General features: G+C 42.5%; 1 protein-coding gene across 1 annotated transcript in view; it reads right to left on the minus strand.

The window, feature by feature from the left end:
* LOC144510252 (zona pellucida-binding protein 2-like) overlaps positions 1-20,089 on the minus strand; it is a 33,787-nt gene that overhangs the window by 870 nt on the left and 12,828 nt on the right. The window contains exons 2-4 of the mRNA XM_078239745.1: positions 18,736-18,888; positions 13,810-13,941; positions 6,179-6,328 (exon numbers count right to left, since the gene is read on the minus strand). Coding sequence (XP_078095871.1) covers positions 6,179-6,328; positions 13,810-13,941; positions 18,736-18,888 — 435 coding nt within the window. The remainder of the gene's footprint in view (positions 1-6,178; positions 6,329-13,809; positions 13,942-18,735; positions 18,889-20,089) is intronic.

The following is a 20,089-nucleotide window of genomic DNA, read 5'->3' on the forward strand; positions in this document are numbered from 1 at the left end:
CATTCTCTACTCCCGCTCCCCCCCCCCCCCCCCCCGCCCCGCGCCGCCGACCAGGGAAACACGACCAATCCCTCATCACAGAGGGGTATCCTCCCCCCACCACGGAAAGAACTGGTCCCTCTCCCCCCAACATCACACAGACATGAGGGTGACCCTCCCCTCCCCCAACTTGCACCAACCAGATGCCGCAATGGCTCCACCCCCACAAGAGAGACTCCCAAACAGATGCCCCTTATAACTCCTCAGGACTTCCAATGCCAACCTTGCACCGGCCTCTGATAGTGATGCCCTGACCTTGCACTTTGTGCGCCAAGGAAGTGCAGTGCCCATATGCCCCTTTGCCACTGCCATGATGCAGAAGGAGGGTCCCCCCAGGGTTCTGGGTGGGCTCAGGTTGGGGGTAAGGGGTTAACTTCGGCGCTCTCCCCTGGGATTGGGGTCTTGTGGCAAGACTCTCCCTTCTAGCCCTGGGAAACCTGAACATCAGTCTTGGTGGCATCTCTTTGATCAAAGTCTTTTGAAAACCTTTGCAAAGCAGCGAATTGGTCTCACCTCCTCTTTTGTATAAACATTGCAAATGGGTAATTCAGATGCATTCGACCGTGAAGGAAAAGATAAACACTGCATGCTGTGCATAAACCATTAGGCTTTCAATGAAAAGCTTGTTAGACTGCACTATGAAATTGAATGAAAGTAAAGGACTTCAGAGGACATCCAAGGATTTGTACTTTCTTGGAAGGCTCAGAGACTAGGAATAAATGCAGTGTTAAAATAATGGGGCTAAGTGAGCAGCTGTGGAAAAAGAAATTCCCCCCCCACCCAAAGGAAAGTGTTTTCTCCTGTCAGTCAGTGAACTTGAAAGGGGTTTTCTCACACCTACAGCTTCTGAGAGAGAGAAAGTGATTTGGAAGCCTGCCAAGTGTCCAGAGGGCATGGAGATTAAAGTGACCAGACCACTTCAAATTTTTCACAGTACACAGACCAGAATGAAGACTTGATCAGCGAGCTGTCTGAAATCACCATGCCAAGAGTGATGTTCAGGTTTCCCAGAGCTAGAAGGGGCAGTCTAGCCACAAGACCCCCATGCTGGGGGAAAGAGTGCCGTAGAATTTGTAAGAGTTAATATGTGGAACTATGTAAACAGCACCTCCTACCATGATGATGTAAAAGAACATGTAACTAGAACAGAATTGAAGAATGGTCATGGCTTCAGCAGTGTAATACCTAGTCATGGATAACTGTACATAGTTCAGTTGCATAAAATAAATGACTTGTTGTTTGAATATACCAATGGCCCAGTAATCATTCCTAAGTTGGAGTAACCAACATGTAACATGGTAGCAATGGTGATAGACCCCAGAACACTGGTAATTCAACTTCAGACTTGTAAAAATGGCCCCAAAACTGCAGAATTCTGTAAGCCACAGGTGAAGAACTTCAAAGCTGCTCCATGGACGAAGTGAGGATAGGAAGAGTCAGAAAATCAACTTTCAAAGACATTCAGGGCTGCATCACACCAAAAGATGGTCTGTGAAGAAACTCCCAATCTAACGATCATAGGCTTTGAATTGGAGAATCAAGCAAAAATCATGGAACTGTGAGCAAGTGCTAAAATGAGTAAAAATTGAGTTTAACAGCACACAGTGAGAGGTAGCACTGGGAAAAAACATAATCCCTAGCATGGGCGGGTTACAGAAAACCTTGCAGTCTGGGTTAAGAATTGACACCATTACATATGGCAAACATGAGCCAGCACCGAAGGAAAGGAAAATGGCTGCAAATACTTGATACTCCAGGGGAAGTGAGCAAAGAGATTATAAGCAATAAAGTTTTTAACAACTTAGCAGTATTGAAGAAAGAAATACCAACTCCAGCTGAGAGATCCCCCAGGGAAAGACAATTTGATTTTGATTTGATTTATTATTGTCACATGTATTAACAGTAATAGTGAAAAGTATTGTTTCTTGCGCGCTATACAGACAAAACATACCATTCATGGGGAAGGAAAGGAGAGAGTGCAGAATGTAGTGTTACAGTCATAGCTAGGGTATAGAGAAAGATCAACTCAATGCAAGAAAAGTCCATTCAAAAGTCTGACAGCAGCAGGGAAGAAGCTGTTTTTGAGTCGATTGGATGTGACCTCAGACTTTTGTATCTTTTTCCCGAAGGAAGAAGGTGGAAGGGAGAATGTCCGGGGTGTGTGGGGTCCTTAATTATGCTGGCTGCTTTGCCGAGGCAGCGGAAAGTGTAGACAGAGTCAATGGATGGGAGGCTGGTTTGCATGATGGATTGGGCGACATTCACGACCGTTTGTAGTTCCTTGCGGTCTTGGGCAGAGCAGGAGCCATACCAAGCTGTGATACAACCAGAAAGAATGCTTTCTACGGTGCATCTGTAAAAGTTGGTGAGAGTCGTAGCTGACATGCCAAATTTCCTTAGTCTTCTGAGAAGGTAGAGACATTGGGGGTTTTCTTAACTATAGTGTCGACATAGGGGGACCAGGACAGGTTGTTGGTGATCTGGATACCTAAAAACTTGAAGCTCTCGACTTTTTCTACTTCGTCCCCATTGATGTAGACAGAGGCATGTTCTCCTTTACGCTTCCTGAAATCGATGACAATCTCCTTCGTTTTGTTGACATTGAGGGAGAGATTATTGTTGCCGCACCAGTTCACCAGATTCTCTATTTCATTCCTGTACTCCGTCTCGTCATTGTTTGAGATCCGACCCACTACGGTGGTGTCATCAGCAAACTTGAAAATCGAATTGGAGGAGAATTTGGCCGCATAGTGATAGGTGTATAAGGAGTATAGTAGGGGGCTGAGAACACAGCCTTGTGGACACCGGTGTTGAGGATGATCATGGAGGAGGTGTTGCCTCTCCTTACTGATTGTAGTCTGTGAGTTAGGAAGTTCAGGATCCAGTCGCAGAGGGAGGTGCCGAGGCCCAGGCCATGGCGTTTGGGGATGAGTTTTGTGGGAGTAATAGCGTTGTAGGCTGAGCTGTAGTCAATAAATAGGAGTCTTTGTTATCTAGGTGTTCCAGGGTTGAGTGCAGGGCCAGGGAAATGGGACCTGCTGTGGACCTGTTGCGGCAGTAGGCAAATTGTAGTGGATCCAGGTAGTCCGGGAGGCTGGAATTGATTCGTGCCATGACTAACCTTTCAAAGCACTTCATAATGATGGATGTCAGAGCCACCAGCCGATAGTCATTAAGACACGCAGCTTGGCTTTTAGTTTAGGTACTGGGATGATGGTCGTCTTCTTGAAGCAGATAGAGACCTCAGATTGTTGTAAAGAGAGGTTGAAGGTGTCTGTGAATACCCCGGCCAGCTGAGTGCAGTAGGTCTTGGTGAGAGGTTGATCAGCGTGGTTAATACAGGCAGGAAGTTTTAAAACTATTGGGCAAACCAGCTTAAAAAAACAATGGATCAGAATGTTAAGCTAGCTCAGAGTTTAGTCACATGGAAGGAGCAAATCATACTCTAAACTGGGCACTTTAGAGAAAAAGATCCTTGAGCTTCCAAATTGCTTCAGGGTTGGACAGTAAATCTGAAGCTGAACAGGTCAATTAATTACTTTATTCCATAGAGCAATAGCAGCTGATGTTATTACACGACAGGGCATCAATGAGACCTCTGATAAAATTGAAAAATCTTCAATAAATGGAAAGGGCCAAATTCAACTAAAGCGTCCAGAAACCAAGTGAACTCAGAGGTACTTTTATTAATGACCTTTATAGGCAGGTTGAAAGGTGTGAGTGTGGAGATCTAAAAACAGAATTAATACGAGACCACATTGTAGTCAATATTATTGATGAATCACTGTAAGACTTAAAGTTTAAAATTTTAAAGTTTATTATTATTATTTCACAAGTAGGCTTCATTAACATTGCAATGAAGTCACTGTGAAAATCCCCTAGTCTCCACATACTGGCGCCTGTTCGGGTACACTGAGGGAGAATTTAGAATGGCACCTAACCAGCACGTCTTTCAGACTGTGGGAGGAAACCAGAGCACCCAGAGGAAACCCACGCAGACACGGAGGGAATGTGCAAACTCCGCACAGACAGTGACCCAAGCCGGGAATCAAACCCGGGTCCCTGGTGCTGTGAGGCAGCAGTGCCAACTACTGTGTCACTGTGCCGCCCCTATCTAAAGGAAGACCTCATGGTAGGGAAAGCAATACAGAGGGGAGACAAACAAACAGAGGTCTGTAAGCAGAACAGGGCAATACCGAGAGGCGAAGAAATCCTTAGCTCAGGAAACTTCCAGTGACCATACAATTCCTTAAGCCCAGGAATGTAAAAAGCATCAGACAAGAAAGTACAATCTGAAGAGAAAGTATAAGACGCCTTAAAACCCTTCTAATGCTGTGGTGCCAAAAAGATCCAATCCACAGGTCCAGAGTCCTTCAACTATTGCAAAATGCTTTCTCTGCAGAAGATGTGCCGAAGTAAAACCTCTAACTTCACAGTTTTAAATCAAAAGTCTTCATTAATAAAGCTATTCATGAAGTTGGAATTTCCACCAGAAGAGGAACAAAAATATTTCTTGGGTGAGATCAATGACCCCTATTATGCATTCTGGAATATCGGTTTCTGTTGCCAGACATATCACCAACTTTAAATTAGATACTGGAGCTGGTGTAACAGTTTTATCAGATAATGAACCATGGTTATCAACACATTGCTTGTAGCCAATGGAGATCCAGCTATACGGTCCAGGAGGGATTGAACTAAAAATCAATGGCAAGTTGTAGGAAACACTCCAATACAAGAGAAAGCAGATATTAGAATCAGTGCATGTCCTACAGAATCAAGAATTCTCTATTAAGTAAGAGAGCTTATATAGTGTTCAGTCTTAAAGAAAATGGAAGAAATTTTTCAGACAGAATCCATGAAACTATCCAACTGCAATGAATATCTGGATTGTGACTTCAGCGCTGACCTTTTGACATTTTTCACAGAGATTGATGGTCCAGCCATTTTGCAGAAGGGTTTCTAGTGGGTGGGATGAGGCGGAGGGAAGAGGAGTGAGTCCACACACGAGTGCACGGTGAAAAAAGTTAGACCAGAAAAAACAAAAATGAGAAGTACTCGTCATTTGCTTTGAAATTGAAGATGAAAATCTGGCAAAGGAATACTCTGTTCAAATACTACCCTCATCCAAAGTACTTCTAAAAATTATATCTGTACCTATCCGTCCACCAAAAATAAGATGCTAACAGTCAAAGATCGCAAAATCTAAACATGGAAACAAGCCATGTAATGTCTGCTTTTCCAATACGAGAAGAGAGTGATCTTACTGATAAACTAAGTGTGCTAGATTTTGAGGGAAATCAAGACATTGATTAGGTAGATTCCTTACAGCTTCCCATTCTAGCCAAAGAATTATTTCCAAGGCTAAAAGTCTAGGACTATCCAGGAGTTCAAGAACAAGAAACTGCACGGGGTCGCTCCAGAAGTAGTGAAGGACAGAACAAAACCAACAAAGGAATGAAGGCAAACTCAAGAAGCAGGAATGGGGAGTGTGGGAAACAGAGAGGGATAACCATGCAAAATCAAATTAAGAGGGAAATGTGATCAGGTGAGGTATAACAGTAAAGAGAGGAAGAAAAAGCATGTCCAGATCCAGAGGTCAGACCAAGTGAAAGAAGGAGTAATAGTTGAGAGAGATGGCAATCAACAAAGGTCTTATTTAGTACATATTTCAGAAGTTACAATACATAGAAACTGTAGAAATCTTATTTTCATTCAACAAAGATGACAATCATCATACATTTGGAAGAGCCTGACGTTGAATCAAGAATTAATAAAGAACCAGATACTACAATTCTCAATGAAGACCATCCATGTTTGGGACTGTGTAAATAGCCCTATGATGATGATGTAAGGGAACATCATGACTTAGGAGGGGAAGATGTTGATGGCTTCAGCAGTGTGACGTCTTGTCATGGATAGCTGTACATAGTTCAGATGTGTAAAACAAACCAGTTGTTGTTTGAACATACCAGCATTTCAGTAATGATTCCATAGCTAGACTAACCAACATACATCATCTTGTTCTTACATTTGGTTAAGATTGCATTCAGATTGACCTTACCAGATTACACTCTGACTGAATCTGGTTCTTTACACTTTTAATACCAATAAATGACAGCACTGGGATTTCACTCACCCACAAGACAGAAGCGGAGTGTTAGGCTATGTTCCTCCTGGTGTCTGATATGTGTCATGGTGCAGAAATAGAAACCGGTGGCTTGCGAAGTTTCCCAGTTTAACAGCATCAAGCTCCCATCGAGCCTCACTCTATATTGATCACCCTCTCCTGGCAAACAAGTAGATACAAGCCTCATAAAAATAATCATAGAGTTCAGGAATGTCACTTTGGCCCAGTCTGCTTGTGCTAGTTCTTTGAAACAGCTTTCCAGTTACTTGCACCCTCCTCTTTCACCATAGCATACATGCTTAACCACTATATAGACTTATAGCAATGATTAATTTTTCACCCCTTTTCTCTAATGTTTGGCTTCTAATATGTGCTGGGTTTGCTGATCTCAGCCAGGTATCAGTCAGGCAGTACAACTGAGTTCATACACTTGCTAACAAGTGGGTAAACAGATGTGGGGGGGGATTGAAAAATGGAAGTGTCCCAATTTTGGGAATCCCTCCTTCATTCCATCATTGTCTGGGCTTTTTGAGCTCCAGAATATGAGTGCAGAGAACGAGCCAGCATGCAGAAATGCTACAGTTGTCCACTCCATTAGGGGGGAGGGGGGGGGGGGGGGGCGCGGTGGTGGACATTTTATACTGTCACCTCCTCAGCAGCCCACTATTTCCATGGAGTTAGACCAGATTTGGTAGGAGATGTGGTTCAAGGCATCTCAAAGGAGTTGAGAGTTCTAGAGTAAGCCTCTTCTGGAGTCGAGAGTTTGACAGACAAGTGCAAAAGGTGCTGACAATTTTGCATGTTATAATGTATCGGTGTATAATAGGGATTTGTTTTTAAAAGTGATTATTAAATTGACCAGCATTTTGAAATTTTTCAGATCCATTAGGGTACAGTGGGTAAAGTGCTCTCCTGCATTCAACAGTACTGAGATTAAGATTTTACTGTGTCAATTTCCCTGTCAATCTTTCCTTTCATTGACAGCATAGACATCAGCCTTTTGAAGCAGCGATCTGCTCCACTACTTCAAAAGGCTTTAATATATTTAGTCCAGACATCTGTTCATCCTTTTGAAGCAATTTTGAATAGTGTGGGAGGGTAGTGCACAGCAGAAGGCTGGATCGTGACTTCAGGAAATAAGCTTGACATGGGATTCCTGCCGCAAAATTGAAAATCCGGGCTTGAATGTCAGTGCTCCTGATCATGATCCCTTGCTGGAATGTGTATGCGCTGATTGGATGTCAGATGGGAAAAGGATCAGGTTTGGCTTTAATGATCTCTCCACACAACCTGCTCATACTATTTGGGCTTACACATGAAGAATCGGCTCCTAAGTAAGGCACTGGAGGCTGGTAATCCCATGGAACTGAACCCCTGCAACTCCAACTTCCAGTACAGATGATCTGGAGGAAAACCAGAGCTCCAAGAGGAAGTTAAGTGGCTCTAATTCCACTCAGCTCAAAGAAGTGCCTTGCTTTACTTTGTAGGTGACTTGTACAGTTTTCCCATCATGAAACACTGATTTTACAGACACGAGCTTTGTAATATTCCTTCAGACCGGCCAGCAAGAAACAACTCTTACTCCACCATTGTGCTTTTTCCCCTCAGTAATAAATGATTGGACAGTCTGAACCCCACCCCCAGTATTAATAGGTTGGACAGTATTGACCTCCAGTGTTGAGTAGCTGGACCTTTTGTACTGAATGAACTCATGTATTGCAAGAGATTAAATAGAAAGAACTAAAATTATAGTGAACACAGGCCCTGATGACTTCATTCTGGAAAGATCCCATCAGATTGGAAAATAACGAATTCAAGAAATTGAATTGAATTCAAGAAAGGAGGGAGACAGGAAGTAGGAAAGTACGATCCAGGTAGCTTAGCATCTGTCATTGGGAAAATGATGGACTCTATTATTAAGGATGTTATAGCAAGACACTTAGAAAATCTCAATGCAATCAGGCTGAGTCACCATCATTCTGTGAAAGGGAAGTCATGTTTGACTAATTTATTGGAATTTTTTGGAGGAAGTAACAAGCAACGTGGATAAGTGGGAATCTGTGGATGTGCTCTACTTAGATTTCCAGAAGGCATTTGACAAGGTGCTACATCAAAGGTTACTACACAAAATAAGAACTTAATGTATGGGTAATATGTTAGCATTGACAGAGGATTGGTTTGCTAACAGGAAACAAAGTACACATAAATGGCTCATTTTCGAGATGGCAAGATGTGATAAGTGGAGTGCCACAGAGATCAGTGCTGGTGCTTCAACAATTTATCTCCATGATTTGGATGAAGGGGCCTAATATATGGTGGTTAAATTGTCTGATGACTCAAAAATAAGTAGGAAAGTAAGTTGTGAAGAGGACATAAGAAGCCAGCAAAAGAACATAGATAGGTTAAATAAGTGGGCAAATATTTGGTAGATATAATCCCCAGGGCCTGATGGAATCTATCCAAGGCTGCTCAGGGAGACGAGAGGTGAAATCGTTGGGCCTCTGACGCAAATCTTTGTCTCGTCACTGGACACAGGTGAGGTCCCAGAGGATTGGAGGATAGCCAATGTGGTCCCGTTATTTAAGAAGGGTAGGAAGGATAACCCGGGTAATTATAGGCCGGTGAGCTTGACGTCCGTGGTGGGGAAGTTGTTGGAGAGGATTCTTAGAGATAGGATGTATGCGCATTTAGAAAGGAATAAACTCATTAACGATAGTCAGCATGGTTTTGTGAGAGGGAGGTCATGCCTCACTAACCTGGTGGTGTTTTTTGAAGAAGTGACCAAAATGGTTGACGAAGGAAGGGCCGTGGATGTTGTCTATATGGACTTTAGTAAAGCGTTTGACAAAGTCCCTCATGGTAGGCTAGTGAAAAAGGTTGGATCCCATGGGATAAAGGGGGAGGTGGCTAGATGGGTGGAGAACTGGCTTGGTCATAGAAGACAGAGGGTGGTAGTGGAAGGGTCTTTTTCCGGCTGGAGGCCTGTGACTAGTGGTGTACCGCAGGGCTCTGTATTGGGACCTCTGCTGTTTGTGATTTATATAAATGATCTGGAAGAAGGAGTAACTGGGGTGATCAGTAAGTTTGCGGACGACACAAAACTGGCAGGACTTGCAGATAGTGAGGAACATTGTCAGAGGCTACAGAAGGATATAGAGAGGCTGGAAATTTGGGCAAGGAAATGGCAGATGGAGTTCAATCCTGATAAATGCGAAGTGATGCATTTTGGTGGGAATAATGTAGGGAGGAGCTACACGATAAATGGAAGAACCATAAAGGGTGTAGAGACGCAGAGGGACCTGGGTGTGCAAGTCCACAGATCTTTGAAGGTGACGTCACAGGTGGAGAAGGTGGTGAAGAAGGCATATGGCATGCTTGCCTTTATAGGACGGGGCATAGAGTATAAGAGTTGGGGTCTGATGTTGCAGATGTATAGAACGTTGGTTCGGCCGCATTTGGAATACTGCGTCCAGTTCTGGTCGCCACACTACCAGAAGGACGTGGAGGCTTTGGAGAGAGTACAGAGGAGGTTTACCAGGATGTTGCCTGGTATGGAGGGGCTTGGTTATGAGGAGAGATTGGGGAAACTGGGGTTGTTCTCCTTGGAAAGACGGAGGATGAGGGGAGACTTAATAGAGGTGTATAAAATTATGAAAGGCATAGATAGGGTGAACGGTGGGAAGCTTTTCCCCGGGTCGGTGGTGACGTTCACGAGGGGTCATAGGTTCAAGGTGAAGGGGGGGAGGTTTAACACAGATATCAGAAGGACATATTTTACACAGAGGGTCGTGGGGGCCTGGAATGTGTTGCCAGGCAAGGTGGTGGAGGCGGACACACTGGGAACGTTTAAGACTTATCTAGACAGCTATATGAACGGAGTGGGAATGGAGGGATACAAAAGAGTGGTCTAGTTTGGACCAGGGAGCGGCGCGGGCTAATTGTTCCTTGTTTCTCGTTTCAAGGCTTCATTCTATGATCATCTTGCTGGTGCCAGTACAGAGCGAGACTGCGGATAGTTGGGAACCTGTCTCGGGGGCAGGGAATTCATATGGTGTTCGTGGAAGTGGAAATGACTAGGGTTGGGAAGCATTTTCCGATCAGGGCCAGTGTGATCTCCTGGACTCGTTTCGATTGCCTCAGGGGGTCGGAGAGGAATTTCCCAGATTTTTTTTCCCCCATATTGGCCCTGGGGTTTTCAGTCTGGGTTTTCGCCTCTCCCTGGAGATCACATGGTCTGGAATGGGGGGGTGGGGGTGAGTTAATAGGTTGTGATGAAGAAAGCATCGTAGCTGTGAGGGACAGCTCGGTGGATAGGATATTGGTTTGTAGATAGGCTGGAAAATTGGGCGGGGATCCTGGATTCAGGATTCAATCCTGGACCGGGGAGCGGCGCGGGCTTGGAGGGCCGAAGGGCCTGTTCCTGTGCTGTATTGTTCTTTGTTCTTTGTTGTTCTTTATATATGTGGTGTTGTGAAGCTGGTGTTTATAAAATGATCTGTTAAAAAGGTGTTTTTTTGTACTTAGTTTTTTAAAAAATGCATGTACACAGAGAGCCCAAAGTGAAACATTGTATCAAAGGCCAAACAGTAATGTTGCCAAGACAACAGGCTGTTTTGAATTTTAGCCAATCAATTTAAATTAGGCACTTGGACACCAGCAATCTATCAGATTTGAAATTGATGTTTTGGTAATCTGAGAACCAATCCTATTGTGGGAAATATTCATATGTCATCAGGGGTATAAGAGACAGTGGGACAAACGGGAGAGCACCTGCCATCTGACAGCTTAGTTCAGCTCAGAGAGAGAGAGACCGGCTGGCTCTCATAGCTGCATTTATGTCTTAAAAGAAAGCCTCATTTCGATAGTGAAGATAGCAAAAGAAGACAGAGTTCCAGACAGAAGAAAGAAGATTCCGGAAGATGACAAACCTGGTTGTAATTTAGAGAGTGACTAAAGATTCTATTTTTTTGTTAATAAGTGGGAATTGTATTTATCTAAATAGCATTCCATTAGAATAGTGTTTTATTTGGTTTGTTAATAGTTTAACCTGTTCACTGTTAGTTAGATAAATAAATCGTTATTTGTTGATTTTACAGAGAGTCTCAGGTAGTTATTTTGATTTAACCACTAAATTTTGCTGAACAGCAGTTCGTACTACTCCTCACACACTCTTAACAGATTATGAGGCAAGGTACTCCTCTTTAAGTGATTAGGTGTTAGTTCTCAGAGAGGGCATCAACCTCTGCTTTATAACAGTGGGAAAACATTAACTTGTCTACTTCGGCAGCGATTGACACTTCAGCAGACTTGGCAATCTTACTGAGGCCAGTCTTCCATCTCTAATCACCCTTTTTACTTACAGCAATACCTGAATGCCTTTCAACTGCTACAGAGTGCAGATTGGTCCCAAATCTATCGACTGCCAGCCGAGTGGAGCCAGCTGGTTTTAAACTCTCTGCTGCTCCTTCCTGAATGGGACAGCCTCCACTCATCTAATAGGAGAGCTCATATTCAGCAAGACCAACAGGGAGATCGATTGAAGATCCCTCCTGGCCATCATAACAGGCAGAATAGAAAAGCAATATATTATCTAAATGGAAAGAGCAGAACTTGGAGGTACAGAGGGATCTGGGTAACATGGTACATGAATCAGAAAGTTTGCATGAAGGTACAGCAAGTGATTAGGAATGCAAATAGAATGTTATGTCTTGCAAGGAGAATGAAATATTAAAGTTAGAATATTTTGCTACAAGTTTTATAGAGTGTTGGTGAGAACACATCTAACATCGTGTACAATTTTGACCTCCTTATTTAAGTAATGATATAGATGTATATTGCTGAAAAAAAACATATTTTGTCAAGGCTTTTCATCCTGCACTCATCAGGACAATTTGAAGCTGTGTTGCAATAGCAACAGTAAGAAGTCTCACAACACCAGGTTAAAGTCCAACAAGTTTATTTGGTAGCAAGTAATGGTAGCTACCAAATAAACCTGTTGGACTTTAACCTGGTGTTGTGAGACTTCTTACTGTGTTTACCCCAGTCCAATGCCGGCACCTCCACATCATTGCAGTAGCAACACAGGTGATACTCGCCAGGAACAGGATGCTATTGTCAAACTGAAAGGATATTTCCCATCACACAAATGAGCAATGTGGCATTTGAATTTCAGTGCCAGAGCAGTGCTCGGCATGTAGGGTGTACGTCCCAAAGACTGGCAGATCATATCAAACAGCGTGTCCCTTCTGCTGTTTGCAACAGGCAACTCGAAACAGTGTCCAATATTAGATTTGATTCCACAATTGGACAACATTTGCTAAATAATCCTTAGTGTGCTAATAATTATGCTGACAACCAATTTCAGATTGCCAGTTGATTTGCAGTGTGACACATGTGCCTGTACTGGAGGCTACACATTAACACATAGGGCCTTGCGCCTGTTTCAGATAAATAAATTAAGTAATAGCCATTTGTTCAGTCATTCTTCAAGGTATTGTCCTGACCAATTAGAGTTAAGCTGTCTGGTTTAAATTTCCAAACAATGCTTGGCAGTAAACTGTCAGTCAGAATCAACTGGTACATTCTCCATGGCAATGCCACTGCCAATCTGAGTCCATTTGTCAACAAATCAGCTTTCTCTTCTCATATAGCATACATTCTTGCGAATTGACCTGATGAGTGCAAGGCAAAAATTTCTGTACGACCAAACTACTATATGGATCTAAATGCATTAGAAGCTTGTCAGAGAAGGTTCACTCAATGGATTCCTGAAATGGCTGGGGGGGGGGGTTATCTAATGAGGTTGAATACAATGGATGGGCCTGTATCCATTGGAGTTTAGAATGAGAGACTATTTTAGTGAAACAGATAAGATCCCGAGGGGGTTTGACAAGATTGTGAGTGAGACTAGAACTAGGGGCATATTTTAAAAATAAGATGGTGGTTAAATTTGTTTCCTCTCAGAGGTTCGTGAGTCTTTGGAAATTATTTCTCTAGAGAGCAGTGGAGGCAGTGTAGACAGGAAAGTGGAGTTGAGGTCATAATCAGATCAACCATTGTCTTAGTGAATGGTGGAGCAGGTTCAAGCGACTGAATGACCAACACTTGCTACTAAATTATATGTATGTGTCAAATTTTTACAACATCGAAACATCTACACAAACACTTACAGCTATATGAACACACCAACATTTGTTTTGCAGTAATTTTACAGCCCTGCACTAGGGTGATCCATTGGTGGAGTAAATGGCCTTGACCTTACCATTCCTTTTGTTTAATGTGTCCCTCCCATATGATATATTTGCCTCTTTTCCTGAGGGAACTGGGGCACTGAATTGGTCAGAGACCAGAGAAAGATGGCTGCAAAACCTACCTGAGAAAGAACTGTTTCCCTCAGTCATCCCTACCCCATACTATCCCCCCAGCTATGAATCACAGGGACTGGAGTAACAGCAGAGAAAGCTGAACAATATATTCACAAATTCTTGATTTTTTTCTAAATGAGAGTAAGATTGGAAAAGGGGCTAAAATTGGTCATGCAGCTGACTGCTGCCCAGACTAGCTCCAGGTAATTCCCAATCACTCACGAACCTCATGCCTGAACCCAACATCAGTTTCAATTTCACTTTTCACTTACATACCTATCATATGTGCCCAGGACTCCCCCTCCCTCCACCAGTAAGTCGAGGGATTGCTGATGGTGTTCTGACTTAGCTCTGGAGTCAGACAGTAAATGGCGACAGGTGACCTTCTCAACGGAATCAAAACTTCAACTGAAAAACAAGATGAGACACTAGCATATTTATGTGACAAATTTCAATGATTTTCACTATTTTCCAATCTTTCCCTACTCTCATAATGACTATTTGAAGTAGGGCTCCACAGAAACCCTGATGTATATTGCCCAGGTAGCCATGCTTAAGATGAACATCTGAACAGTCAGTATTGGCAGATTAATTTGAAAAAAAAAGATGACGTATATTTTTATAGCACCTTTCACGACGTCAGGATGTTCCAAAGACAGTGAAGTGCTATAAAAATGTAGTCACTGCAGTAATGAACGAAATGTAGTAGCCAGTTAGACAAACAGCAAGGACACACAGAGATAAGATCATAGCCAGTCTGTTTTGATAATGTTGGTTGAGAGAGAAATATTGGCAAGGAAACTAGATAAAATTCCCCTGCTCTTTAAATAATACTATGGGATTTTTTTTTGTTCATCTAAAAGTGCAAATGTGGCCTCAGTTTAACATCTCATCTGAAAGACAGCCTCGTTGACAGTACAGAATTTCCCTAGTGCAGTATTAGGAGAATCAGCATAGATTATGGACTCAAGTCTTTGAGCGGGACATGAACTCATGACTCTGAGGCAAGTGAACTAACACTGAGCGGAGCTATAGTTATACAGGGCACGACGAGCCGATAAGATCGCGCAAGAGGCAAAAATCGAGCTTTTTCGCCTCAATCTTACCGGCTGTATTTTACCAGTTTAATCAATCTCACGCCCAGGAAAGGTGTGAGGCTAATATTAATTTTCTATTTTACATTATATTCGTGAGCCCAAGACACAATTGTCTGGGCTCACCCCCTCATCTCTGGAATCAACTGGTGAACCTTCTCTGTACCCCCTCCAAAGCTAATATATCCTTTCTTAAATAAGGGGACCAAAATTGTACACAGTACTCTAGGTGCGGCCTCACCAGTACCCTGTACAGTTGCAGCATGACCTCCCTGCTTTTATACTCCATCCCCCTCGCGATAAAGGCCAACATTCCATTTGCCTTCTTGATTACCTGCCGCGCCTGCAAACTGAGTTTTTGTGATTCATGCACAAGGACCCCCAGGTCCCTCTGCACAGTAGCATGTTGTAATTTTTCACAGTTTAAATAATAGTCCATTTTACTATTATTCCTTCCAAAGTGGATAACCTCACACTTACCAACGTTATACTCCATCTGCCAGATCCTTGCCCACTCACTTAGCCTACCCAAATCTCTCTGCAGACTCTGTGTCCTCCACGCAATTTGCTTTCCCACTCATCTTTGTGTCATCCGCAAACTTTGTTACTCTACACTCGGTCCCCTCCTCCAGATCGTCTATGTATATGGTAAATAGTTGAGGCCCCAGCACCGATCCCTGCGGCACGCCACTAGTCATTGATTGCCAACCGGAAAAGCACCCATTTATTCCGATTCTCTGCTTTCTGTTAGATAGCCAATCCTCAATCGTCACTAACACTTTACCCCCAACTCCGTGTACCTTTATCTTATGCAGCAACCTTTTGTGAGGCTCCTTATCGAATGCCTTCTGCAAATCTAAATACACCACATCCACCAGTTCCCCTCTGTCAACCACATTCGTTATATCCTCAAAAAATTCCAGTAAATTAGTCAAACATGACTTTCCCTTCATGAATCCATGCTGCGTCTGCTTGATTGAACCATTATTTTCCAGGTGTCCTGCTATTTCTTCCTCAATGATAGATTCCAGCATTTTCCCAACTACAAATGTTGAGCTAACCGGCCTGTAGTTACCTGCCTTTTGTCTACCTCCTTTTTTAAACAGTGGCGTTACATTAGCTGTTTTCCAATCAGCTGGCACCTCCCCAGAGTCCAGTGAATTTTGATAAATTACAATTAATGCATTTGCTATTTCTTCTGCCGTTTCTTTTAGTAATCTGGGATGCATTCCATCCGGACCAGGAGACTTGTCCACCTTTAGTCCCATTAGCCTACCCAGCATTACCCCTTTAGTAATAGTGATCGTTTTAAGGTCCTCACCCCCTACAGTCCCATGACCGTCAATTATTGGTAAGCTATTTGTGTCCTCCACTGTGAAGACCGACACAAAAAACTTGTTTAAGGCCTCGGCCAGTTCCTCGTTTCCTATTATTAAATCCCCCTTCTCATCTTCTAAGGGACCAACATTTACTTTAGCCACTCTTTTCCTTTTTATATATTTGTAAAAACTTTTACTATCAGTTTTTATATTTTGTGCTAGTTTACTTTCATAATCTATCTTTCCTTTCTTTATTGCTTTCTTAGTAGTTCTTTGTTGTTTTTTAAAGCTTTCCCAATCTTCTAGTTCCCCACTAATTTTGGCCACTCTGTATGCATTGGTTTTTAATTTGATACTCTGCTTTATTTCCTTAGTTATCCATGGCTGGTTATCCCTTTTCTTACATTCCTTCTTTTTCACTGGAATATATTTTTGCTGAGTACTGAGAAAAATCTCCTTAGGGTGGGTGCTGAAATGTTTCCCCTCCAGGGAGAGACCAGAACTAGAGGGCACAGTTTAAAAATAAGGGATCTTCTATTTAAGATGGAGGTGAGAAAAAAATTATCTCTCTGAGTGTTGTGAATCTTTGAAACCCTCTTCCCCAAGGAGCAATAGAAGCACAGTTAATTAATATTTTTAAGGCAAAGATAGATAGATTCTTGGTCAACAAGGGATTCCACGGTTATCAGGGAGGTGGGAGAGGGGGGTGGGCAGTATGTGGATGGATGAGGAGTTGAGGCCACAATCAGATGAGCCATGATCTAATTGATCATGGCTTGAAGGGCCAAATGGCCTACCATTCTCCTAATTCATATGTTTGTATGACATTATAGAAGTCCAGACTGCTGTTCCACATTAGACAAGTTATTTGTGTGGGCCCCTGCATCAAAACCGGCCTGGACAGACGAGATGAAACTAGTTAAGAAAACAATTTTGCTAACATCAACATATTTCTACCCTTTTCACTGGCTTTTTAGGATGACAGCAATCAAAATCAAATTAATCTATCTAAAGCATCCCCTTTTTATTGGGCACAAACAATAAACACACTGCCCACAAGTTGCACAAGGTATCAAACATACCTGTGGACATCATATGCTTCCTCTCCACGAAGACTCAGACATAAACATTCACAGAAGACAAGCAAGCAGTCAGTCAAACAACCCAATTGACTCTGCCTGGACTGGTTATTCGTCTGTTTGGTTAGGCCCAGGAGCAGTCCCAGAAGAAGGTTGCCCAACTCACCCATTCCCTTGCTCTCTGGGTGATCGATATCATTAGACATTTTGTCCTGAGTTTTGGAAACACGGATTGTTTGGGTATGGTCACTATTCTGATTTACACTCTGAACCAATTTAAAATGATCTGTCAGACTCACAACATGTATCACTTACTCTTGCTAGAAACTACTTTTATTCATTTGCAGGGACGTGTCCTCTGCAGGGAAAAGGAACATGTCCAGGCTTTGCACCTTTTTTTGAATTTGTGGAAGACAGCAGCTGCAACACTATGATCAATCAGGGTCAACTTGCCAAGAATCAGGTTCAAACAGGCTGTGTACTTAATGAGAACAATTAGAGTGCAAGATAAATTCTGTAACTTGTGCTATGCATGTAAATCTGTAAGGGTATATTTGGGATGAAGGAGCAGAGCATTATAGTTAATATTTTCTTGTTTAATAAATTGTTTATTTTTTGTTAAAAGTTCATTGACAGTCCTGTGACTGTTCATCCACGTGTCTTAACAAAAATATATAAATTAGGATCTACCAAGCCAGATTCCATCCTGGGATCTGACTTGTCGAGGAGCAACATCAGCTGGATCCTAAAAACATCAATGTCCCATGCTGTTGTACCCTCCTTGCTAAAGCTCAGCCACTTGCAGCCAGAACTGACCTCCTGCTTGCTCACCACCTTGTTATATTTAGCAGGGCTCTGACGCCTCGTGGTTTAGATGCAGGCCTTGAAAAATCCAAAACCCCTTGTAAAATTTAAGTTAATTGTCTTTTCAACAGGCTCAATTCCCTGTACCACATCCTCCCATAATGCCAACCACCCTTTGAAATATCCAAGATAACTTTCATCCCAACCTATTCACACTTAATATTCCAACCACTCCCCTTTTCCAGCTTGCCTCCAATAGTCAGGGATATTTCAACCCAGTATTTTTGATCAAACGTTCCACCCCTTCCTAAATATCCTGTGGACAGGAATGTTAACTACCCATTCCTGTTGAGTAGGATTTCTGTTATTGCCAATTTATCACAATTCCATGTGGCTATTTGTGTCTGCAACTTGCTTACCGTGAGCACACATACACTTCAAACCCATTTTAGTTTGCCTTGCATTTCTCTGTTATCTGATCTCTCCTATTTCTGAATTATTACTATTGTCTTTCCCAATCTTCCATGTATTTTTATCTCCTCTAATGCTTCATCCTTGTAGTCTTCTCTATGCCAAGTTAGGTTACCCTCTCCCCGTCAACACTGGTTAACCTCCCCACAAGGACACAAATCCCAGCCCTGTAAAGGTGCAATTCATCCATCTTGTACAGGTCCCGCCTGCCCCAGCACTGGTCCCCATGCCCCAGGACTTGGTCAGGACTAAATGGTTAAAGTTAGCGACTAGGGTGAGCTGTTAAGTTATCGTTGAAAACCACTATTGACCCAATGTTATCCTCAAAGATGTCCAATTTCTTTTAAACCTGGTGATGTCTTTCTGTGGGAACAATGGCCATTCACCTGAATTTATCAAAATAACAGTAGACCAGCCAGCGATTATGTGTTTTACCTGTCTGTCCCTCTCTTCCCAAGACTCGGTGGATAGGATCTGTGATCTGTGAAGTCCTTCGCAATGACTTCGTGAAACGTAAGAACTGTTCAGTCAAGGCCTTCACAGACCTCTGATCATCAACTTGATCACTGTTCTTGTTGAATTGATCTCCTGAGTGTATATGAGACCGAGAAGGAAAGAGACAGGAATATAAGAAGAAAAGCAACATTCAGGAAATATGTGTGAAACAAATAATGAACAGCAAAAGTATGGGGAAGAAAATAACATGCGATAAGTTGTGAGTTACCCAGCCCTTGCCAAATGCAGACAGAAAATATCTTTCAAAATTGGTGAACGTTCAAGAACCATAGTTTAAACAAATAATTACAGATCGAGTTGCTTTTTCATAACTCACCTTTTGCTTTTTGGGAAAGCAAAAGACATACGATAATAACAACCAAATAAGCACACATCTCCAAGTTCCCTCAATTACACCAAGGGGTGGATATCAGTCACAGATTCTCCCGTGTTCAGTGACCGACAGCGACAGAAAGAACCTCTGACTCGGGGTCCCCCGACCCCATTGTTGTGTCGGCAAAGATCACAAAGAAATTTACCGCTTAGGATTCTGTTCGCTCGTAAAAAGCGCCTTTTGCCGAAAATAAAAGTCGGCGAATAGATAATGATCAATGTTAGTCAAACTCCTCGGAAACGGGAAGATAAAAACAAAATATATTTTAAAATACTTTCACCGAACCACATTTCCCGTAGCCTTGCTAAATATAAATATGTATCCATGTACATCGATTCGTAAACAAACTTGGGAGTCACAGCCGTGGCTCCGGCGTTGTCATTCGACGCAGTACTTTTTATACTGTTAAAGTCAGAGTTATACTAATGCATGAATAACCATTTATTTATGTATTGATATTTACTTACATCGTTATTTTAACTATTGTTTATCGATGATTATACCTTCCATATTACGATATATCGATTGGTTATGGTAATATAGTTGTAATATAATGGTCTGTACACTAATAATCTGGCAAACGTGAGTTTAAATCCCACAATGGCAGTTGAGGAATTTGTTAATTAAATAAATCGAAAATAAAAATCTAGCATCACCACTGGTGATATGAAAGCAAAACACTGCAGATGCTGGAAATCTGAAAGAAAAACGCTGGGCAGACAGCATAAACCTGTTGGACTTTAACCTGGTGTTGTTAAAACTCTTACTGTGTTTACCCCAGTCCAACGCCGGCATCTCCACATCAGACAGCACCCGTGCAGATAAATAAAGGGACGGAACTTGATTCCGTCAACCGACTTAATGTGGCGAGGCCAAAAATCCGTTTCCCAACTTCGGGAT

The sequence above is a fragment of the Mustelus asterias genome, chromosome 22 (assembly GCF_964213995.1).
Source record: "Mustelus asterias chromosome 22, sMusAst1.hap1.1, whole genome shotgun sequence".
Lineage (NCBI taxonomy): Eukaryota > Metazoa > Chordata > Chondrichthyes > Carcharhiniformes > Triakidae > Mustelus > Mustelus asterias.